Source organism: Bombus flavifrons, chromosome 8 (genome assembly GCF_040668555.2).
Source record: "Bombus flavifrons isolate JBK064 chromosome 8, iyBomFlav1_principal, whole genome shotgun sequence".
Taxonomy (NCBI): domain Eukaryota; kingdom Metazoa; phylum Arthropoda; class Insecta; order Hymenoptera; family Apidae; genus Bombus; species Bombus flavifrons.
This window is the reverse complement of record NC_138449.1, coordinates 15,646,876-15,671,324: the sequence shown is the minus strand read 5'-3', so window position 1 is coordinate 15,671,324 and position 24,449 is coordinate 15,646,876. Positions and strand designations below refer to the sequence as shown.

General features: G+C 35.9%; 4 protein-coding genes across 8 annotated transcripts; 1 reads left to right on the top strand and 3 right to left on the bottom strand.

Annotated features, from left to right (window-relative positions):
- Positions 1 to 924: 924 nt before the first annotated feature.
- Positions 925 to 2,666, bottom strand: LOC138182351 (uncharacterized). Its single transcript, XM_069118090.1, has 5 exons — positions 2,537 to 2,666; positions 2,327 to 2,468; positions 1,869 to 2,263; positions 1,550 to 1,752; positions 925 to 1,404 (listed from the first exon to the last, which is right to left on the bottom strand). Exons 1-5 carry the CDS (start codon positions 2,648 to 2,650, stop codon positions 1,149 to 1,151), a joined length of 1,110 nt encoding a protein of 369 aa, XP_068974191.1. The 5' UTR covers positions 2,651 to 2,666; the 3' UTR covers positions 925 to 1,148.
- A 446-nt stretch (positions 2,667 to 3,112) lies between these two features.
- On the bottom strand, positions 3,113 to 7,356 carry LOC138182353 (nucleoplasmin-like protein). 2 transcript variants are annotated; one of them, XM_069118093.1, is made up of 5 exons: positions 7,164 to 7,352; positions 6,791 to 6,906; positions 5,754 to 5,967; positions 5,246 to 5,322; positions 3,113 to 4,409 (listed from the first exon to the last, which is right to left on the bottom strand). In XM_069118093.1, the coding sequence occupies exons 1-5, from the start codon at positions 7,183 to 7,185 to the stop codon at positions 4,302 to 4,304; spliced, it is 537 nt and encodes a 178-aa protein (XP_068974194.1). In that variant the 5' UTR covers positions 7,186 to 7,352; the 3' UTR covers positions 3,113 to 4,301. The 2 variants fall into 2 exon arrangements, with proteins under 2 accessions (XP_068974194.1, XP_068974195.1); XM_069118094.1 differs by lacking the exon at positions 3,113 to 4,409 and adding an exon at positions 4,646 to 4,950 and having other exon boundaries at positions 7,164 to 7,356.
- A 645-nt stretch (positions 7,357 to 8,001) lies between these two features.
- Positions 8,002 to 10,506, top strand: Sil1 (Sil1 nucleotide exchange factor). Its single transcript, XM_069118084.1, has 4 exons — positions 8,002 to 8,342; positions 8,757 to 9,037; positions 9,110 to 9,372; positions 9,448 to 10,506. The coding sequence occupies exons 1-4, from the start codon at positions 8,219 to 8,221 to the stop codon at positions 10,145 to 10,147; spliced, it is 1,368 nt and encodes a 455-aa protein (XP_068974185.1). The 5' UTR covers positions 8,002 to 8,218; the 3' UTR covers positions 10,148 to 10,506.
- A 39-nt stretch (positions 10,507 to 10,545) lies between these two features.
- On the bottom strand, positions 10,546 to 24,260 carry Zip99C (Zinc transporter Zip99C). 4 transcript variants are annotated; one of them, XM_069118085.1, is made up of 5 exons: positions 22,959 to 24,260; positions 14,345 to 14,455; positions 12,795 to 13,063; positions 12,144 to 12,705; positions 10,546 to 12,041 (listed from the first exon to the last, which is right to left on the bottom strand). In XM_069118085.1, the coding sequence occupies exons 1-5, from the start codon at positions 23,179 to 23,181 to the stop codon at positions 11,863 to 11,865; spliced, it is 1,344 nt and encodes a 447-aa protein (XP_068974186.1). In that variant the 5' UTR covers positions 23,182 to 24,260; the 3' UTR covers positions 10,546 to 11,862. The 4 variants fall into 4 exon arrangements, with proteins under 4 accessions (XP_068974186.1, XP_068974187.1, XP_068974188.1 ...); XM_069118086.1 differs by having other exon boundaries at positions 12,795 to 13,060; positions 22,959 to 24,259; XM_069118087.1 differs by lacking the exon at positions 22,959 to 24,260 and adding an exon at positions 20,085 to 20,419.
- Between the last annotated feature and the right edge of the window lie 189 nt (positions 24,261 to 24,449).

Genomic DNA, 24,449 nt, shown 5'->3' with positions numbered 1-24,449 from the left:
TTAATGACCGATCGTTAAAACCCGGCTTCGCCTCGAACCGGCTCCTCGCCGCACGAGAACCGACAAGATGAAACGAGACAAAGCTACGCGGTCCTCTCCTCTGCCTTCTTACCCACACCCTCGTATACACACCGGCAATTCTCGTCGTTCTAACGTAATCACTGGCTTTCTGTCGTAACGACGTTTATAAGTATCGAGACCCTGCCGATTTCTCGTCACGACTTTACTTTTCTCGTTATCGACGAGTGCCGCGAATATCGTGACAGTAGCTATCGTGTTTTAATTCCTTTAAATAATATCGAATCTTATTCCCCTTATCCCTTTTTATTTATTCTATATCGGTATATTTTATTTATCCCAGTAAGAAGAATTTTTATCCCTAGAAATCGCCTCTCTTTAACGATTCGGATTATGTATCGTCGTTTCGAAATAAAACGTTGCGCGATATTCCGCGTCGTAAATTTTTAATACTCAGGTGGCGCCGCATACTGTATCTTGAAGGTTATTGCGATCAAGAATTCGAATATCGTACTGCGAATTTACGAGATCAGCTAATTTCATGATTCTTAAGCTTGGCTTTCATTGCCCGTATTGGCTATAGAATTATCCGTAAACGATTTACCGTGCCAAGTAATTACTACCTCGCATTTGCATCGATCGATGTTCATCGTTGATTTCGTTCAATTTATCCGTTCCGAGTATGTACAGATTACACAAGTTATTTTACTTACCAGAAAAGGAAGATTTACAACTTTATTTCGATGCGGCAGTTTTTCTCGAACCGGAAGTTTCGTGTCGTCTTTCCGCTGCTGCATTTTCGTCTTCCAAGGTTGTTGAAATTATTTTTATCATAAAATTACACAGTCGACTAAGCCACAACGACTTTAACGCGGTACCGAACAAATAAAACTGATGGTTTCATACCGAACTCGCCCTCTGGTGGGACAACGTTTAAACAGTTTACTTTCACGCCACTTAATCTACAGTTGATACATCACATTTTATATTCTACAGTCGATATGTTTTCAACAAAAAAAGAAAATAAATATAAAAATGATAATTATAACATTTACATTTTTACAACAACATCCTAGATTCGTAGTCCTAAGTATTCGTTACGGCATGCCGTACATTCGTTCGACCAAAAGCTATGCCCAAATATTCGCCGACGAGCTTGGTTGTGCTTTCGCTAGTCGAATTTCTGGTGCGCTGCGTGCACGTTCCGTTCGCAATTTCCGTGTTTCTTCGGTTTGAATTTCTTGTACCGCAGCAGCCGCGTACTTTTTTATATTGTCCGATCGAAATTTCGACACTAATTTCGCATCTTCGGAGTAATCAACGGGATTTTCGGTATTCGACGACTTAGTAAGAGACAAAGTTTTGTCGACTTCGTTTTCATATAAACTAGGAAAAAATAAATACGTCCGATCAATTTTCGGGGTAAAGAAGAATAGGATGCAAGAAGGAAAACATTAAAAAAAGATAGAAAAATGTATTTTAAAAAAGCAGATAATTATACTGACATCTATTACGAAACATATGATCTTACTGAAACGGTAGCCATTTTGCAAATTCTTTGCTACGTCTTTTTTTATTTTGCGTTGCTAGTTTGGCAATAATTCTTGCGTCAACGTTCACTGACTTCGTCTTTTGCATACAGTTATTTAATCTCTCAATGTTTAACGTCAATTGCTGTATTTGCACTCTGAGTGTCGCATTTTCGTGAACTAGTCGAGCGTTTCGTTGCACCACCTGAGAGTTCACGCGATAAACAATGATTTCTTTTTGCATTAAAAAAAGAAAATAAAAAATAAAATATTATACAATTGAGAAATGGTTAGGATCAAATGCATTTTTATGAAACTCGCCTGCAAAAATTTTGCTTTGCTCAAAGGTAAAGGGTCTTGAAATTTTTCGGAGACGATTATATTGAGTTCTTCTCTTGCTTCGTCTAATTTCTCCATCATATCCGACATTACTCCTAGATGCTCCTTCAATAATTGATCAAATTTCTCCCTCAACGAATCCTTAGCATATTTCATTCGCAAAAACTTTATACACAAATTGTACGTTGTCTCCACTTTTTCGTTTAATTCTTCTCGCAGCGATTTATTCTCATCTTCCAGACATTCTCGTACTACTTCTAATTCCTTTCTTCGTTGAGATAATTTCGAGGCACCACATCGTACTTTTTGTCGTTGCATTTCACTCTCAAAGAAATCCTTTTCTCTCTGATAGAGGAATCTTTCATCGTCCAACTGCTCTGAAATTAAGTCGATACATTTAAGAATCGCGATGAACTCGAATCAAGTTTCCATGGTCTTACGTTTCAGGTTCCTCGCGTATCTTTGTTGTTTCTTCAATTCAGCCGATAGTCGACCATTATCTCGTTGCATATTTTGCAGCTGAACATCCTTTAATTGTATTATGTTTTCTAATGATATAACTGTTTCCTTCAGGTCTGCCACCTTTCAAATATACATATATTAGGACCACTGATTAAATATCAATATGAAATGACTCGTATTCAACGTACTTGTTGATATAAACTTGTTAATTTCTCGCTGGCTACTTGACATTGTCTACTTGAGTGAAAAATCTTCGCGTCTGTACCCCTGTTCAAGCCGTTTTTACAACTAATATTCTGCATATCATAATAGCGAATATTACGTGCTAGCGAACAGCGGTGAAATTTTCTTCACCTTCAAATACATCACATCAAAATGTTTCGTATTGTTAATTTCATTGATGATGTTTCACTTACCTTAGTATGTCAAAAAATTTAGTTATATAGTAATCTATAAAATTTTCAGGTTCTGTTCGTTTGTAGACAGTCACAGGACTCTCCTAATAAGATAAGCTGATGTACCTTTTATAAATTAAAAATCATTAACATGATGCTTGTATTTATTTCATCGAGAATTTTATAAACAGGCAATTTTTGTTCTTCACATAATGGCGAAAAATCATTTTCACTAAATAATTATTATATATCTTTGATTGTATTAACAAATGACAAACGCTTGGATGTCATAAAACTCCGCAAACTACGAATACATTATTTTTCTTGTACAATTAGGAAAGGCGTCTAAATAAAGATTACATCGTGCAATACTGATTAAAAGTTGTGAAATTTTTTATTGTATCGTATATGTACAAAATAGGTGTACAGACTACTTATCAATCGTATGGGCGTGTCCTATGCACGCATTACATATGCTTTTATCGCATATGACACTGATGTAAGAGCATCACATTGTGTAGTACACCTGTGTAATCCCCTCTTCTGTTATCTTTCATCAAATGGAATGAATATCGAGATGACTCGTAACTATGTTTCTTTTTTAAAATCCTGATCTCATTTTTTTATCCTCTTTACAATCATTAATAACATTCTAGCATAAGGGTTCTGTGACTATTACCCTTTCCCCATCTTGTACACACGAAAATAATAAATTACACTGGAACGTTATCTTCGAAATTTGTTTCTGTTTTCCCTTAAGGAGCATAGTAATTCATCTTTTTTTTTTCTTTTTTCTGCGAATCACGTTTACATTACTACGTTAGAATAGTGAATCTTCGCATCGCTGGAAGTATCGATGTGTGAACACGGCATCGGAGAAGACAAAAAGGAAACAATACGAATACACCTCACTGTGGGTCCGTCCGTGCTTTCCACTAATTTTATTAACAACAACTGGGCCAAATATGTTTATTTTTTTCCACATTTGCTTTTAAAAATTCACATTTGTTTTTACATCGCCTTACACTTATTTTTTTTTTTTTTTTTTTTTTTTTTTTTTTTAAGTAATTTTCATCACAATTTGGTCTTTTCTTTCTTTTCTTTAGCAGCCCCATAACAAAACAAAGCAAGTTAACACATACAATTGGCTCTCAGAAGAATGCCCTTTGAACTTTCAACTCCATAAAATTTTGTCAAAAAAATAATTTTTGATTCACATTCTTAATATCCCATAGAGTTTGTTTAATACGGGTCATTCCTCTAAGGCATTTTGGGAAAAATATTGTTAAAATAAACCCCACTTTCTGTTCATAACAGACATATGACATAATTAAAAGTTTTATACATCAAAGAAATGCGACATTATTCTTCATACATAGCGTAATATTTTATAATAGTTTTCATTGGTCCAGTTGTGTTGTAGAAACGTGGAAGGCAACGTTGTCGTCTGATAATCTGGTGAAACGATACTAGATTCGCACAAATGCGGATGATATTGATGGACTTACGCTTAGCCTAACTTAAAAGTTTGTTGTTTCCATAGTAATAAGGCTCGTGCTTATTTTTTCTTGTTCTTATTAGCTTGATTTTTGTATTTGGCTGCAGTTGTTAATTTGGCATTCTTCTTCTTGGGTTCATCTTCATCGTCTTCCTCATCTTCTGGCTCCTAACATGTTAAAGTAACAAATAGAATATAACTATGCAAATATTTTGCAAAGTTTCAAGTACTAGTGTTACATTAAAATGGAAACCTAGATGCAAAATTTTGTTTTATAAGAGATTGTATTGTTTACTGACATTCTAATGCATTTCCTGTTCCTATAATACTAAAACTATAATCTGAACACGAAAAATGGAAAAAGGAGGAAACATGATAAGTAAGGAATAAAAGCAACTATTTCAAAATGGGATGATTTATTATGGAAAAAAAGAAAAGACACATGGAATGAAAATACAAACGCAGAAAGTTATATCCACGACTTTCATTTATTCCTCAATCTTCAGTGCCCTCCCGCCCTCCCCCCAGGGAAACTTTAAGTCATATAATGGGATTTTAAAATACTCTTGGTAAAACTTGTTTTTCGGGGATGATTGAATAGCAGCATTTTAATATTAAGACTCTATTTGTCTACAGCTTCATCCATCTTGGCACGCTTCGTGCCATTTTTTTTACCCTCTGCAGAATGCTTTCTTTTCTTTTGCGGTGCCTGAAATTTGTATTCCTAGTATATAGAAAATGAAATACTATCACTTCTGGTAATATACATAATAAAAGCATAACAAAGACTGCTAATATCAAGTTGATCTATTTATATATAATTGTTTCAGTCGAAAATATTCCGCATTTTCCATATATCAATTCTCAAAAAGATCTTATACAAGCCTAATTAGAATGTCAGTTATTAATACAATCTTTTCTTTAATTGTAATTTTTTCAATAACTTTTAATATGTACATATTATCTATATCATTACTCTAGATTAATCATTATGATTTCTATACCTTATCATCATCATCATCATCGATGTTCTCTTCCTCCATTTCATCATCCATATCATCAAACTCCTCCATGTGTGTACCTGAAAAATCCGAATTAATATTGTATGGTTTATTTCAACATCTTTAATTTCATATGCATTTTCTAAGAAAACAAACAAAATGTCCTTGACAAATTATTGTAAAACAATTATCATAACTAGATAGAAGAGCTCCGAAATATGTATTTCCGTAAATTTAACGTCTGAAGATATTGTTCAAATACTTTTGCAATGCGAGTTTCCATCTAAATTTGCTATATTGTTATTATCACAACTGTTAAAAGGCGTCCAGTTGCAATTATCGCCCTTCTCTATGTAATGTTTAAATTTAATACAATTGATTACTCGAAAAAAGGGTATCAATATCTTAACATGCATTTTATTAGAAATTTAATTATACAAATAAGATGTTAAATTTTTGCTATAAAAAGTATCCTAAATTCGATATGGCAATAGACAATATTCGTTCTTACCAAGTAGATTATGTCCTACTATGTGAACAGGACCACTTCCTTTAACCAAAGTAAATGTGACTGGAGGGTCAGGAAAACTCAGATCCAGAATAATCTGTGCAGTTTTCCCCATCTCCAGTAGAGCAATCGGTGTTTTGATGGGTCCTTTTAAGCCCATTGCTTCAACTTGTAATACATTAAGTTCACCAGGTTTAGCCTCTGGGCCTAGAAGAGCCTATAAAATACATAAAAAATATATATATACATATACATATATATATATATAGAAATAACAGTGTTTTATGTAAGGCAATGACAACAAGAACCACAATTGTGTATAATTATTACACAAATTTATGAAAGGAATCCCATTTATGTAGAAATAAAATCTTTATCCTAATCAATTGTAAAATATGACTGCTACAAACAGTTACGAACACTTCTATAAAAAAAAGAAGCTTGGCAAACATTCTTAATTTACATACGTTTATAAACGTTGGATTGTTTATCTATAATAAGCGAATATTTTTACATTAAAATATATGTAAATAATATACATTCACGGAACAAACATCAAGATCACAAATCTTCATTGCTTTCATTTCTCGAAAATTCGGAAACAAAAAGAGGGTTCTAGCGCGTGAAAACAAAGAATGGAGGCTATAATAAAGAGCAGCATTTTAATTTCGTATTACGATTAAAAATTCGCGCGCAAACCTAACAAGAAGTGATGAAAGCGCTCGAAAAATCGTGATTGCTAGTGACGCCAAATATTGGTCATATATTTTTGCACGGTTAATAGATACATATACGAAATATTGGCGAGTTCGTAAAAATATAGCAACTTTGTATGGAAATAAATCAGAGATATACATCGCAAATCGAATAAAAGGGCCATTCTCGATGAAATCGCGCGTTAATGAAAATCCGTTACTCTTAACCGAACATAACGAAAAGCAAACGAAACATATATAATGTATCAAGCAGCAATAAAAAAAAAAAAAAGAAAAAATATAACGCAAATTTCCAGTGAATTTCTATCGATATTTTTTACTTACCATTTTTATGATCAGCTTCTGATCGGCACCGAAATGTTGGTTTGTTCCGTCTGCGTCGTCGTTTTTATGCTCTGGATCCCATACCTCGCTAGAATTCTGTCCTTCGAGGGTAATTCCTGAACACAGAAATCACAAGAGTACGCACACGGAATATCGTAAATGCTTGCCGTTGTATCATAGTTTGATAAAAAAAATCAAGTTCGTTAGCTCTTTAGGGGACAATGGGGTCTCCTCGTCACAATGGCCGAAAACCAGCCGGCGTCTCGACCATAATACCGCTCGCGTCGAATGGCCAATGACGACGAAAGTAATAGCGTGCTCCACAAAATAAAGGAGCCACAACGTTCCCGATAACACAGCTTCTAATATTTACCATAAAGATACTCTTCTGCCATGACGATCGACTTGATATTAAAGGATTCTCGCTAGTGGAAGTATAGAAGCAACCCGTTGGAGTGTGCGTGCCGAACGAGAGTAGAGAAGCCAAAGACGCCGCGCGCACAACGTTCGCTGCGCGAAGAACAGTGGTCGCACGTGCTAGACGAACGCGTAGCAAATGAGTTTCACGTACTCAGCCTTGCGCGCCTAGAATACGTTCTTCTCTTTGATTGGTCGATGTACTTTCAACTATCATCAACAGCGTTGCCATCTAATATCACGAACAACACTGAAGACTTTTCGACGGGTATTATTTACCCCCCACCCCCCTCCACGAATATTCTGCCGGTTATGAAAGAAATGAGTCGAATGAAAAATATAACTGTCCAAGTTTACTCTTTTTATCATTATTCTTGGCCGATAAATGTAAGAATCTCACGCAAGATAACAAAAAATTAAATGTATAAATTATTCCTAAACAGAAGGTTGTATATATAGGTACATGCTGATATATGTTAATCCCTATTTGATGTAAACATGGAAGATTTAATTATTGAATTTTCACTAAAATATTATTTCTCCTTCAAAATAGTGGAATATATTATGTGATTACTTTCAATCCTTTTTCCCTAAGAAAATAATAAAGAAATTTAGTATTACATATTTACGAATGTATATTTTTGTAAAGTACCAAAATATTTTGTCTGTTGTATATACCAATCTCAAGTAATTATTTAAAAACGGCTAATATACAGTAATACAATTTGAATGAAAAATTTGGCAACGTCGTACTGAACGACTATTGGTCTACGTAAGCCCTGGTGGCAAGACATGATACTAACATTGACACACTAACTGAATAAATATCGGACGCAACACGTGAATAATACTTAAATTGAACAAAAGCGCGATGAAAGAGACTCGCAGGAAAATTGAAAATTTTCTGTAATATAGTTAACAAAATATCATTAAGAGAATTTTAATAATTTTATGAAAAGTCATCGCCGCATCTTGAGAAAAGTCGTAGCCCTCGGTTAACCACAGGAAAAGATGAGAATGCAATCCAGTACGATTATTCTAACTTGTTTACTTTTGTTACCGGTAGTTCTCGGAGACCTTGAGAAAAATGAAACGACATTTGTACCAACTCGAGAATGGCAAACTGTGAAAAAAGGTAAGCGAACATTTATTTAATTTCGTTCTACGTACATTCTGGGACTACTTTTTTACGCAACTGATTGTTCTCTTCCTAAGACCACGTCAGTCAAATTTGACATCGCGGTTTCTTCGAGACAATATGTCTGTAGTATTCAGGCCATTTTCTTACGCGCAGTACCGTTAAGTTTACGAAAAGTTTTTATGTAAACTTCTTATTTATTATCGTCTCAAATATCTGCAGTTTATTCAAATACGATATTTTACAACTTGTACGTAACAGTGACGTATAGAGAATTTTATTTAAAGGTGCAAATAGATTGGTCATTTACTTCATTTTTTAATTTAATAATTTAATTATTCATTCATAAAAAAGATATTAATTTATGTTCTTGTTATATTAATTCTCCTTTTAATTCATTTAATTCATTAGGTACATCTATACCTGCAGGATTACATGTTCGACACAATTTTGAAAGTGGAGTAACAGAAGCTAAATTAATGGACGATAACAATGTAAAAGAAGAGGATTCGAACAAAAATTTGAGTAGTACGAATACAAATTCTGTAATATTGCATCCTGAGAACACAATCCTTGAAGAAAAAGATCATGTACCAGCAGAAAAGTCTGATTTGTTTAATTACTCGATCGAAGAATTGAAAGATAGATTGAAAAAAATGAAACAAGAGGGTGAAGATTTTCCAGAAATAGATGTAACTACTTTTAACTATAGTCTCTGTATAACGTATAAGGAATTTGTTTAAATCATTTATAAATGTTTCTAGATTGAACACTCAAAAAAAATAAGGCAAAAATTTAGAGACTACGAAGCTTTGAAGAAAGAATTTAAAGCATTTGAAATAAATATTACTGTTAGCGATTCGGACTTGTTAAGTAGCTACATTAAAAAGTTTCAAGCTTATAAAAATAAAGTCACTATGGGAATTTTAACGACTGCAGAAACAGAAAGAATTTTAGATATTTTGTACAATTTAGAATACTTGCTTCATCACATTGATAATGCCAAAGTTTTTGCTGATATGGAAGGGTATGTATAAAAATAATTTTTTTTATAATGAAATATCAACATCAGAGCCATTTTTTCATGATTTCTCAATTACAGTATGAATAAAATTATATCTCCGTGTCTCAATGGAACAAACAACGAAATAAAGATCGAAGCTTTAAGACTTCTGGGTGCAGCTGTCCAATCTAATCCTAAAGTACAATTAAAAGCACTGGAAAATGATCTTGTTCAAAAACTTTTACATATATTGTCTACAAGTAGTAAATCAGACTTGAAGTCAAGATGTCTCTTTGCTTTGGGTGCTCTGATAAGGCAGTTTCCAATAGCACAAAAAGTGTGGGTCGATCATGGAGGAGTAGAAATATTTGGTCAAATTTTAGTCGATGGCCAATTACAAGTACAAATGAAAGTTATGAAATTAATCAATGATTTAATTGTAGAGAGACAGCATATAGAATATATTACCGATGTTGCACAACAAGAACTAAGAGTAAAAGCATATTCTGCTGCTGATATTGAGAGAAAATTATTAAAATATTCATATTGCGATCGCTTAAGCAATTTAATGATAACAAGCTTTAAAATTGATCTTAGCGATTTGTTGAGAACTAATTATGAATTTCTTAAAACTATTTCTGATAGTATGATCACTGCTGCTCCCATCTGTATTGACAAGTGGAGAAAACATAAAGACGAATTTCTTCCCATTATACAGCACATACTGGATTTGCATCATGACTTAAATATACTAATAGGCATGCTTCAAACACTCGAAACTACCCACGATGAGTTATAGAGAGAAAGGGAAGATAAAATTAAACGTTCGTAATGACTGAGCTTCAGTATTTATTTCGTGTCGTGTAGATATAATTGTACAAAGTTTTCGTGTGTGATGAAGAAAATCGTTGGCATGAATATTTTGAATATTGGCCGTGGATATTTTACAAACATTGTTGTCAAATTATTACCAGTTTTAACAGATGGATGTACAATGTATCATAAGAAAAGCGTGTGTGTATATATGAAAATTAGAAAATTATTCTGTACATATAATATGTAAGAAATCTGTGTTACCCATCCAGTAAATGTAAATGAAAGTGTCGTGTATTTTTATGTTTTAAGAAAATTATTTAATAAATTATTTTTTACTGTTCACATTTGTGTTGTTTCATAGAAAAAAACTGTTCAAAGATATATATCATAGAATAAAATACTTTATTTACAAATAATAGTGATTACATACGAACAGTTTGTTCGTGAAGTCATAGTTTATAGAAAATATACTTGCCAAATCGCTGATTAAACTAACTTCGTAATTCCGAATTTCTATTTACATGTGCTTAAAAACGATGCTCATGTATCAAGGTTTTTGTTGTAAAAGAATAATCCTTTAAGTACAAGGATTGCGTTTTGTTCGGTTTATAAAACCAGCACCTTTACATAATACACGAGACTACGGAGAATAGATGGAATCTCCGTTCAATAACTCATCTAATTCGTAAACTTCTCTAAAATACTTGAGTTTACATAATCTTTCAAATTTTATTAAATACAATGACTCTATATCTACATACGAATTTTACAGATTTTACATAATATCTTTCGCATATTGTTCATCATCAGAAATATGTTATTTCCTCCTTTCACAATAAGGTAGTTAAGAGTTCGATACATTAGGAACTTAAATTATACATTTGTCGGAATGATCGAACAAACCGATAGATGTACCCACAAAATATACTATTTTTCTTTTTGCGTAATTTACAATCTTTTTTTGAGTTTCAATTTTTTTTAACAGTAAACGAGGAAGCATAGATATTATGTACACGATGATGTTTTACAACGTGAAAGTCACACGTCAATACTGGTTTCACAGTGTAACGCCTAGATAACGAAGTTTAAGTGCGAAATAAGTCGATATCATAGAAACGGAATGACGTTTCATGCAACAAGTTTTCGATTGTTTATGGAGGAACATACGTATATTTATATATAAACTATGCCAGGTTTGTAACAGAGTATCCCTTAATGCAACAATATAGATGGATAATATCGAATTGCCGATAATACGATCCCCGATAAACGATCGAAAAATATAAAAGTAAGTTGTACAGATATCCCTGTTTTCTTTGTCTCTCGCTATTAGAAGAACATTAATTACCGCAGAAGGAGATCGACGTTATTTTTATTTATCGAATTATCTAAACGCGAACGTATTTCAAATATACAAATGACTATGAAGTTTTATATGAAACTAAAATCAGTACAAAAGTAATTTCTACGTGAATTTGGTCAGTCGTTAACCATCGTTCTTCGTTTCCTCTGTCTCCCGGCATGGATGCACCATCATTGAGCAACAAGTATTACGCGGTAGAATTTCTTATGGCAAATTCGAATTACTTGTCCCGACACGTATCAAGGAACGTTAATATAAGAAAAACTTACACTCGACACGTGTCGATATATATCGACAAGCAGTACCTAATGCTATTGCTAAATGAAGTAACTCTATTAATCGAAAAGAATCGTTAAAAATGCCATAATGGTAATACCAAAGAGCAAGGCGACTATTTGTTTCAAAGATTCTTTAGGACTAGTAGTTTCCTTAAGCAGTTCGGGCAAAATGGTGACCATGCTGATATGAAGGAAGCCACCCGCGGTGAAGGGCAATATCCAACCTGTTTTCGCTCCTGAAGAAATACAATTGTCACAAATGTCTTAAAAATGTACATTCATTGGACGAAGAAATTCTTAAGCCGTTTTCCTTACAATTTTAAAGAAGCGATACTTACCTACTTCACCGCCAGAGAAAATTATCGCGGACAAGGCTCCAAAAATGCCACCACTAGCTGTGAGAAGCTGCGCCCGCGCAGCATCCCATCTGTTGAATCCACTGCGTAATAAAATTGCGAAATCTCCGACCTCGTGCGGAATCTCGTGTATGAGAATAGCAAACGTGGTGAGAGCACCTAAACGGAAGGATACGAGGAAAGAGCCGCCTACAGCCAATCCATGAGTAAAGTTATCTATGATATTGGCTATCAGATTAAGATAGCCAGTTATATGCTTGGACTTTTGCTTCGCAACAATCTGTTCGTCGCTGGAAGCTTTGCCCGCTTTGTCTTTTTTTAAATAACCTTTCGACAACTCGGTTGAAAAACCATTAGCGTTCTTTGCAAATTTCTTTAAACAATCTTTTGCCTCGTTCAACGGCAAACCTTTTAGGGTATTCGACAACTCGTTGCACATTAATACTGGCTTAATGCCGTTGCTAACGAAGCCGTTCTTATGCTTATCTTTGAAGTCATTTGGCAGTTCGGAGTATCCGCTTTTCTTTTCTAAAAAGGGCCGCAACTGTAAGAATAATTTGAAATACTTGTATTAGTATCGTGTTCAAGAACGATGTATTTCAATCATACGCTATTTTAGAATCGACGTATCACCTCGTTAATGGCTTTCGAAAATTCATTGGGAAGTCGCTTTGAAAAACCGTTCTTCGTATTGCTTCCGATCAAATTAATACAGTTGTTATTTTCCATCTCCTTTTCAGCTTCAGTGCTAGTTTTTTCGCACAGTTCTGTGTTATTTATCGACGTATCCTCGATTTCAGCTTCTTGCTCGAAAGTAAACAGTTTCTCCACTATGACGAATACCAAGAAGCCTCCTAGCACCCACAGACCGCACGTCATCGACGGATGTTTGTTATCCGCTGCTGAAACAAAACGATGTAACTTGCACAGATACATGTAAAGCGATTATAGATCTCAGAGAGGACGACACAGTCATCTGTAAGAGAAAAAGATGGCCAAGGTAACTGAGAAATTGTAGGTGGACTAGAAACGAGCCAGTTTCATTTAGGAGAGGACAGCTGGCAATTGAAATCCGCAACTGAAATACAATAGGGTTTGAGAATGCCGTTTGAATCGCTCATAAAGCAGTCAACGGAGGTGAAGGATCGCCTCGAGTCATGCTTAGCATAGATCTAATATGATGAATTGCAGCCTGAGGCCAAAGTGGTCCGTAATTTAAATATATGATCTTCGATTGAAATTTGTATTGCTGCTTATTCAATACGAGTCGTATTGTAAAACCAAAAATACACCGTCACAAAAATGGCCAGGCAAAAGAAGAGATTCGTCTATTTTTAGCAGGAATCATTTCGAAATCTTTGATGCTTCTTTCATATTATACGATGATACTGCAAATTTTTGCAGAGGAAAGATCGATAAAACCAACTGTCAAGTCCGTGTGTTTGTACATGCGAATTGCATATATATATATATATATATATACTTTACGATTAAACGACATAGTGAGATCAGTCGAGTTTCACGCTCGATGCATGGATATTGCGTCGATCGATTGATTCTTTAACGACCTCGACTTAATCTTTGACACTATTCTCCTATATTTTTTTTTTAAACTTCTTTCTTTTATCTAACGCTAGCCACCACACGATAAACTCGTGGGTCTTCCCGAATAGAATCGTTCAAGGCTGTTACCCCTCGTAACTTTCTCATTACATAACTCTGTAGTACACATTGTGTAGTAGGTAATGTCTCGTCAGTGACGTATAAAGAACCGAATTAGATCACCCTAGAAACGTCGTCATTCTTTGTACATTAGCGATATGTTTCGCGTGTTATGGTATAGATTTCGTAGCACTTCGAATTTGCTGTATAATTGAACATGTTTGAAAGATCGAAGACACGTTCGATCGAATAAAAAATTCGAGAAAGTTTTAGAGAGAACACTTCGTATTCAATTGTGACAACTTTCAAGATTCTCAGAACTCGAAGAAGTATGAAAAAGAATAGAGGAGAATATTGTTCCAAATATGTTCGTGCGAGCTTCGTGATTGGTTCGTTCGTTATCTCGTATGATTCGCCAAAGCAAGAACGAGCCACCAGTTGACGATAGTTTTTTATTATCTGCCAAGAGTGCAGCTGGCGCCACTGATTCTTTTCATTTCCTTCCTGTAGTATTTTCGTACCTTTGTTCAAGGAGCTGCTCGCCCATGTTTCCGGTAGCAGATGCAGGAAGACGTCGCCCAGAAGGCCACCGACTGCGAAGCTCAGCAATATTTTCAATGTATTAGCACTATCTGTAACATAAAGAGGGTCGGCGTTCTTAAAGAAAGTTCTAGAAAACGAAGCAACATTTACGAATTATTTTTATATCGATCGATATAATTTATCGTTATAATTATTATCGTACAAGTTCTGCGGAAAAATTGATAAAATTATAGATAGAACATGGTATAGGATAAGGAAAACAATTACACGTCATTGGATGAAAAAGTGCAGGAGGTTGTACTTAACAGATCGAAGGTGTTCTAGAAAATTGTTCCGACTCTCCTCCTACGCACATACGCGTCTGTGCACGGATGAATGGACGGCCTTTTCCGTACGAAGCTGATAAATTTAAAGCTAAATCGCGCGATGTTAACAATTTTACCATTGACTGAGTTTCTTTATGGGCATGGATACTTTCGTTAAAATACGATCTGGCCCTTATCTCCTTTCTCTTCGGTAATCGATGATAATTTAGAATGAGCGATCTCGATACAAAAATATATATAGAATATCGAGTTATCTGAATTTTCGATTAGGGAAAGATACAACAGTTGAAATTTAATCAGACGATATTTCATTTTGCCACATAGCCAATTATACTTTGAAAATAATAATATTAAATTAATATTAAAATAATATCTGAATTCAATTATACTTCAGCTCTTTTTCAACTGCAATTCGTGATCTGACTGTACATCTCATTTCATCGTAGGTTACGTAAAGCGTGTTATTATCTTTGTTCCCTAAAAAAAAAATAAGCGGGAGTCTAACCGTTTTACTTAATCGTAATAATAGGCGTTCAAGAAGTCGTAATTTTTATTAAAAATTGAGTGGGAATAATTTCATCGTTTCATTGGATACGAGATAATTATTCGATAGACCTTGCTCCATTTCTTGTAGAAAAAATATGTAGAAAAAGTGGAGTAGACTGGCCTCGATAAACAGCCTGAGTTCTTCGAATATTCAGATTCAAATTATTTTAATAATTTCACTCCAAAATATCTGCATTCTTATTTCTGTAATGAAGTGGCAGGAAAAATATGCAACAACGATAACGGTGATATGCGACAATTAACAAGTCTGCTTTCACAACAATCGATATACATATTTTTGATCAATTAGCCTTTATCACGAATAGCATTCGTTAAGTGGTACTACTGTAGCGCTAATTTGTTTACTCGATAAACGCTTATTTCGTTTAAGTGGCCTGCTGGATACAGTGACCTGTTACGGAAAATTCTCCTTGTTACGTAGATGTGTACTGCTACGAACTGTCAATTTACACGTCTAACATGTTCGAGTGTACAAAATCGTAAAACGTGTCCACAGAGATCAAGAACATTTGCCGTAGCGATAAGCAAACAAGCAAATAGGCGTATCTTGAAAACTCTACCGATCAAGGGTTAATCGAAGCAGTATCATCATTTTTCCGATATACGATTTTACAAATATAACTCGCGTGTCTAGACCTTCTTTTCGATGGTAAGTTTAGTTTTCGAGTAATTCTCTCGTTGGCAACGCGAACCTTGCACTGTCCTCGTAATCAATACATCGGTTCGATAGATTATACGTCTCTCAGTTGTATTTAAAGCGAATGAGCATTTACGTACAATATTACACGTGTGTCGCGCTCGCTAGAGCTAAACGCCCATCGATCAACCAAGAAAAAAGTTACATCATTAGCGTCGTTAAGCATCTTCGATAGCCACCATAATCGTAAAAGGCTTGCCATAACACGGTTTCGCAATCGACCATGGGAACAATAAGTCGTTAGTAATAAAATTGAGGACGAAGCGCTGCCCGAAAACGACAATGATCGCTCCAACGACAAAACCATTTCCCTCTTTCCTTTATAATAATGACCAATTAAACGAACGATGCCGAGTAACGCGAGCTTGTTTTCGCATGTTACGCAACTCGCATATTTTTAAATAATCGCTCAACCACCACGTGTAAATTATTTAACGGCTGACCTCCATTTTTCGCTGGTAGCATCAAACGCTACCAGAGGTAGAAAACCACTTTCTATCATTTTATCATTTCGCGAACATAATCTAGATTACGATTCGTTTCGAATTAAAGGAACTTGCGAATCATCGTGTACACGAAGAAATCAAGAATTAAGCGTCGCTCAAATAGATTACGATCCACGTAATGCCAAGTAATATATACGACGTTACTCTTCCCCAGTCGCGATATTTTGATTTTGAAACACGCAATGATAGCGAAATCAGAGAGAAAGAAAGAGAAAGAGAGATAAATCGTAAACTTTAAGAGCGAACGGAATTCCCCGGAATTTACATACGCGTACAACCTCTACCAATTTCTACACACGTTGTTTGGCTGCGATTTCATTACTCAAATCTAGCAAAGCCAATCTCTCGATAAACTGCCGAACGATGACAATGATGCGTGTATTATCTTTCGAATTCCGAATTGCATCGCGCGATAATGAGTATTCATCGGTTCTAGCTCTCTGAGTTTACAAGAAATTCCTAGAATCGTTTGAGAATCACGTCGCGCCTTTTTCACGATGAAATACCGATACAATGTTACAAATTGCTAGTAGGAATTCCATGTATTTACCAGGCATATGGAGAATTTGCATAGATTAGAATATCGATTGTAGTTTCACGAATTTAGTCGTCGTTATGTTCTTCGAGGGAAAACGTGAATATAAAATAGCAGCAGCGTGGTCGAAATTGCAATGTTTCGATTGCAAAAACTGTACCCATAGAACTTCTCCATAGAAATACAATCAAAGGGATAAGTGATGTAATTTAGAACAAACGTTATGAGTGAAGAGTAAACACGATGGCACGCGATGGAATAACTACAATGTCGCTACAAAGTTATCAACTAGATAATTCGATACCGTATCGGGAATCGATCAATAGAACGTTGACGTTCATTGTTTCCTTTTATTTTTCATTGCTCCGTATCGGATGAATTATATCTGCCGATAGTTACGCAAGATCAGCGACAGGTCTTTCGCTGGTTTTCAAAACGCTATATATCGACCAAGTTATCTGAAACACACGATCAGGGGTTAATTACACTTTGAAAAGTAATCACTGTATTCTGTGAACATGTGACAAACTTTGCTATTGCAATTTCAAACAATTAGGTACCTTGTTGCCTGAACGCGCGAAATACTTCTTTCTCGTTCTCCGCATTCTTGCCATTACGAGCAGCCATTATATAATTGCATGGAGCAACAGTACCTAGCGTGCATAAATATCGCAGGATAATTGATAAAAACATCGCGTCGTAAGAAGACCGTCGATAACACGGTTCAACGGTGATATTCTAGTTTCTGCCGATGCTTTTCTTACCAAAAATATCTACTCTATCGCGTGTTAGGGTTTGATCTTCTCCTTTAGTTTTTTAAATAAATTGAAAAATGTAAGTAAAACAATGTTGCGTGTTAGGCGTTTTTTTCACTTCGATCGTTATTTAAACGCGTTTAAATGCTTATAACGCAATAACTGCGTATCATTTTATTCGGCAGAGACCGCAGAATTATCTCATCTCGTTGGCAATTCCCAAAATTGATTGTTCCCAGAAACAGTAGAGAGAACGCTTTCCTTAGAAAATACAATTTGCAGATTCGTATTTAGCTCGGACACAAGTCTACGAGAATCGTCCGTTGCAGGTCGCAAAATTAAATACGCGTGGAATAGCGTTGTTTAATTCGGTCCAGTATTAAGCAAAATAGACACGATGACGCATTGTTACCAAAAACGATCCTGATAAACACACCGATGCATAGGAAAAAACGTCTGATAACAAGCTATATGCGGTTGTGAACGATATTAGAGCATCGTCGCTATGTAGAGCACTGACAGAGCACGATACTAATTATCTAACGAATCGTTTAAAACGCAATTTCCTAATTGTCCGCAATGGAATAATTAATTGACTAACAAGATATCGAGCACACTGAATCCAACGATGAAACGAAGAAACCGTACGTAAGGAAATGTTTTGCGCAAGGAAAGAAAAATTTGGCCACGTTCTTCGCGTGAATTTTGCCAAGAAACGTCAAATGTCAAATGTGATCCTACACGCGAAATTATATAGCGTATAATATATTATATTTACGAGGAAACGCTGTACGTGTGTCGCGTGATTCTAAAATAGAAAAATCGATCGGATGGCGTGTAGAAGCATTCAAAGAAATTAAACGCGCGATTCGATGCAGCTGAAGTTGTTCGTCCGCGAACGAACCGCCTGTCACAATCTAATCGTGATCGGGTTGAGCGAAAGAGAAATGGAGAACGCATCTGTGAACGCAAATCGTGGAGCAGAGCAGCGAGACACGCTCGATAATAGATTCGTTCGAGAACAGTCGTTCTCTCGGTTAAAACGAGGGAAGCTGTTTCGTTTCGCGCGCCATCCACGCGATCATTTCCAGATTTGTCCGTAACAATCGTTCCGTTCTAAATGGAGTAATGACGATGTAGACTTAAACGCGTTAATTCCCCAAGGCTTCGGACGGCCTCTTTCATCCAAACTTTTAATACGTCTAAATATATGTTACTAACTCGAAGAATCTGTTTCACAGACAACGATCTAAATTCATATTTTGAAATTACTAGTATTTAGATGTAATTGATAAGACTGTAGCATCAGAAAGATAATAGTCGATAGAAGTATAAAGGAACGATCGTATCGGTAACGGAATCCGCGATAGGAATGCCGTTCATAATGAAAGATGGAAGGTTCGAGAGGATACACGTAAACGAGAACGCAGTCCGATCGTTGAATGGCAGAAAATCGGCTTGCACAACCTTGCATCATCGATTTGCAGTTTCGCAATGTAAATGGCTTTTCTCAACCCTGCGCGTCGCTACGAATGAAACAACAAGAAAGAGGACAAGCTCTTAAATGTCGATGACCAAAAGCGACGTTTAAACTGACCAAGAACAAACAGGCGTGTGATTCACGTGCCTCGCGATGAGATATGGGAGAAAAGGAACAAGAAAGGTCTTGTTCGAGTCATAAACGAGAATAACAATTCGCTTCGCTGCGAGAAACTGTACGGCTCGGAGAGTCACAGTCGCGTTACAGGAAACAATTTAAATTCAGTTTCGCTAGTTGTAATTTACCGTTTAAATGGACCTACGGCTATTGATCGTGCTTTGCAAGCAAATTCTAGAACACTGCGAAGACCCTGCGAGCAGTGGATTTCCTGCGAGACATATCGTAAAACCGCGAACAATGAAAGCGTAAAAGTGAAAACTACCTTGAAATTATTGTCAACTAGTTTTGCAACGAAAAAGGTACAGCGGCCATTAATTTTTACAGTTTCTGCTTTTTGTACCCAAGTATAATGGAAGATGGCCAGTGAAAGTCAGTTGCAACAGCTGATCCGGTCTTTCTTCGATAAGAGACTCTGGGATGCCCCTTGTAACCCAAGGGACCCCTGCAATCTCAGGTAGCAAGTTTCCAGTTAAATGAATAGGAGATACGGGTTGACGTGTCACCATCGTAGAAGAAAAGTTGGGACTGACCCAACAAAAGATTTCAAACTTGCTCGTAGCGCTAACGTATTCTTTATGCAAACAAGAAATAAACCTGCATAAATCGACAAATTAAAGAAATCTATTTCGTATGCAGTTAACGTTAAAGTAATACTAATTTTCACGTAATAACCTGCGAAGTGGCGTCGAAATTGCCTGGAGACCATCTGCCTCAACTACCTCGTGTCCTTGAATTCTTTCTACCGGTTAAAACGACGTTACACATATATACAACGTGCATTCCACCCACGGAGGAATTGGAAATTTCATTCGTATTCTCCACTGTGTCCAACAGGTTCCACGACCTTCGGCGTACAGTGTGTGCCACGGCAAGCCATTCACACACGTGAACTTTACATATTGGCGCGATCCGAGCACTTCTGCCGTCATTGCTTCGATTCGACCTTTTACCTCTACGTCCCCTAGTCGATTTTTGGAAGCTCGAAGACCGGTTTCACCTTCCCTACTCTATCTGTTCAAAGTGAAATTTTCAAATTAGTAATTCCTCGTTTATTACATATTTTCAACTATTTTATTATTTTATCATAATATAAAAATCAATTAAAAGAATAGGCAAAAAGGAAAAAAAACCCACCCGAATAAGAAAATTTGAAGTTTGAAAGGTTAAATAAAGAGGTTTACTTTTTTTCGATATTCGTCTCCCAAAATGAACGTAATTTGTTGAATATATACGAGATCACATTTGCATTGCCCGCTTTGTTTCCTAGTTTACAAATTTCATTACTACAATGCATGCCATCTCCACGCAAGTTCCATGACCTTGTCTGTTCACATTGGCGTGAAACAAGAGTCATCGCGCATTAACACGGACTACGGATTCTGTTAACGTGTTTCGTACACACAATGGACTACCCTGTCTGCATTTTCTCAATTTCACCTGGTATCGCTACGTAACGAGACGAAACAGCGACTGCTACTCTCTCCGACACGTAATAACACTAGAAAATATATCTCTCGTTTCACAGATCGGAATTAATCCTCGGCCACTGACATCGAGTCAAAGCGAAATTTCGTCATTTTCTTTTTCCTGACCGGTTATGGCAGGCGCTTTCTTTGGGTACACGATCCAAATTGGGTATTCCATGGTGAACCTTAAATCCATCATCAGGTTGGTCATAATCCTATCTTTGTAATATTTTTAATATTCAAAGGAATCTATTACGAATGCAAAATGTAAAACGTTTTATGTAGAAACAAAAGAAAGTGATTCAAATATACAAATTATCTTCCGACACTGACACGGTATCAACTTCGTGCGATTCGAAGAAGGACAAGTATTCTGGCGCAGTTTGTAGCACTCCACTGAGAGAGACAAAGATTATGTTTCAAGAGAAGCCTTTGGCACGATGCATCGGAAGGCTGAGTAAACAATATGCGCAGTATTGCGCAGCAGATTCTTTCCACGTGGCCGAATGCGTTTCTTTTCGGGCACCGGGAAGAATTCTTTCTACTCTAGGAAGTAACGCGTCATTATTTTTACCTCGTCTACCGTGGTATCGTAGTTTTCGAGGAACATGACAATCTTGTATACACAAAATTAGAAAATTTTTTTCTAAGTAAGAACGAAGAGCATGAAGACATTATAAACAATCGCTAGGAGATATACAACGACGTTAATTTCCAACAATTTGCGTGATCTTCCTGTTGAAACACCGTTATCTTTTTATTCCTAGAAGAACTATACGATTAAATGGATAGAATAGGAAGAAAGCGTGTAACAAGCGTGTTTTTCTTGTCTTTCGAATAATTCTTTTCGATTCGATTCGATCGAGCGCACGTTTCTAGTAAAATCAATGGTAAATGATCCTATTTTCATACATTACGGTAAACAGGATACTGACCATGCTGACGAGCATTAACACGGTTGAAGAGTAAGAAATATAACTGTCAATCTGACGTAATCTCTTGCAAATGTATACGCTATTCTCTGTTCGCGGACTATTTAAAGAATACACTGGAAACAAAGATCATACAATTATTTATAATTTCATAAACATCCGTACTAGAGAAGTAAGAATTTTAAATCGGTGAAATTTATTATTGTTTCGGTATTCATACTATTAACGATATACCTGCAATCCATAACTTAGGGTCTAAAAAAACGTAACGAAATCGCTTTCGTGTAAATACGTATATATTTGCGTTTATCTTACCTCGAATACAACAATCTCGTATTCTTGTCAAATAGCTGCGTAGTATACTGACATTATCGGGGTTACATGACATATTACACTAAAGTTTGGTGGAAAACATTCTAACAGCAGCGATCACTAAAAAGTAAAGATAAATATATTTTAAACGGTACACGACTAACTGATATTAGGTAATATTTTTCTAACGGGTTTTGATGGTTATTTGCAACGAATATTCTACAAAACGATTTGCTACTTCTGCAAATGATCATTGAATCTTAAAGAAAAATATCATCCTACGTCCACGCGGTAAATTACTTATATAGACCCTTATCACCTTAATTTATAATATTTTATTGTAAGTTAGTACGGGAAAGATTGATTAGATAACTTCTTAGAATTTCATTAGTTCTTATTAATGATCTAATCTTTCAGCAAATAAAACGTGATTCAAAGACCACACTTGAAGAACACGCTTGAAGAACACATTAATTAGTGTTGAACATTTTCATTGAAGAACTTCATTTGTTTAATGTAAATTCATACGCGCATGTCATTTATATATGTAAAAAGAAATCTCTACGTAAAGTTTAAAATAAAAGCAGTAAAAGCATTGTATTAATCATAAACATCGTGCTATAAAATAACAAATTACTTCGTTGGTACAGATCACCTGTATTAAACCTATTGCGAAGCTATTTCCCGCGTGCGCGGTAAAATGGAAGTACATTGTATACATAACCTCCTTTAGCGATAGTCAGAATGCCTTGCAGCAGGAATACATCATGAAAGAAAATAACATGATAACAAAGGAAAAAGGGGATCAATTACATGCCATTGAAGAAAAATATTACCTCCGGTCCTTAGGTTGGCACCTTCTTCGATGGGGATGATAAATAGGGGGAAAATACCAGTCAGTCCAATCAGGGTACTTCCAAGCAAAGAAAATAGCCATGGTGTGTAATCGAAATATTCCACCATCGCCTTCCATGGAGTCCACATCTCTTCTGTGATCATTTCATACAAAAATCCGATAGAATAGGTACAGTTCTGTTGCATGCACATGTCTGTCGCCATATTTGTGCGTCGTGTATAAAACACCGAACTTGTCAAAAAACACTTATCTTTTCTCAATCTTCTTGATTCTATGGTTTCCTTCTTGATGTTATGATCTTTATCAAAGTTCGTTGAAAATGTACTAAGCAAAAATCACAAGAAATTTCTACTTTCGAGGTTTGTTTATCTAAAGATAACCTCTGCCGAATACCTTTAAGAAAATACTTGTATTTCCTCACTGGTTAAATGTGCAGAAATAACACAAATGTTTGAAGAATATCTCGAGTAATGAAACGTCAGTTGTTAAGGAAAAGATTTTCCAAGAATTTTACAAGCGTTTGGAAATTGTCGAGACAACGACAACTGTGCGCCCGACTAGCCTACACTGAGGACTGAGTACGGACGCTACAAATCAGACAGTCGCCGCCTCTACTAACGTCGTCGATTTTGTCGATCAAATCAAGCCTCTTGTTATTTCATACCGCCGCGATGCGGGGATAAGAGCTGCAAGATCGGTCCTCCAATGATAGATATCAAAATGACTCTGTCCGACGATGTATTCCTCTGTACGCCTTCTTCTTCTACTCCTTTTCTCTTTCTTCAATATGTAACTTCTTATCCGATTCGCATTTGTCACGATAGTCTTTCATGCCAGCGAAATCAGGGTATAATGCAGATTGACGTTCGCCTTAGAATATCAGCAGCAAAATGCAATCTTGTCTCTTGGTCTTCTTACCTTGTTACGTCTTTAATCAGGGTACTCAATACGCTGTGGAAATTTGAATCACTGACGGAGTGAAGTGGTCACCTTTGCCGCCACAGCTGATAAACACGATTACACAACAGCACACAGTATATGCTTGGAACATATGTATTCGCGAGAAGTTGCGACTCTATATTTTTGGTTATATACGTCTCGAACTGGTAGTGTGAGAACACAACGAGTGTGACATTCACCGAGCAACGAATACAATTGCAATGTTGTTACTCTGTCCTTTTTTGTACTCTCAGATTATTTTGCTAAACAAGAAACAATGTGTTATATCACCCATTCACCACAACGATGCAACGGCCAATGAGTGTTACAAGGAAAGCAGTCCTTTTTATAGCTACTAAAACACTCCACCAGATTGCTCTACGTACGAAACAGAGACGAAAAACATGTCTGCCGCGGATTAAAAAGATAAACAAAGGATAGAAGAGGAAAAGAAAAAAAGGAAATGGAAAAACAATCAAGATGAATTTAAATCAATGAAAATGAACTCAACACGATTCAATGACGAGACAAT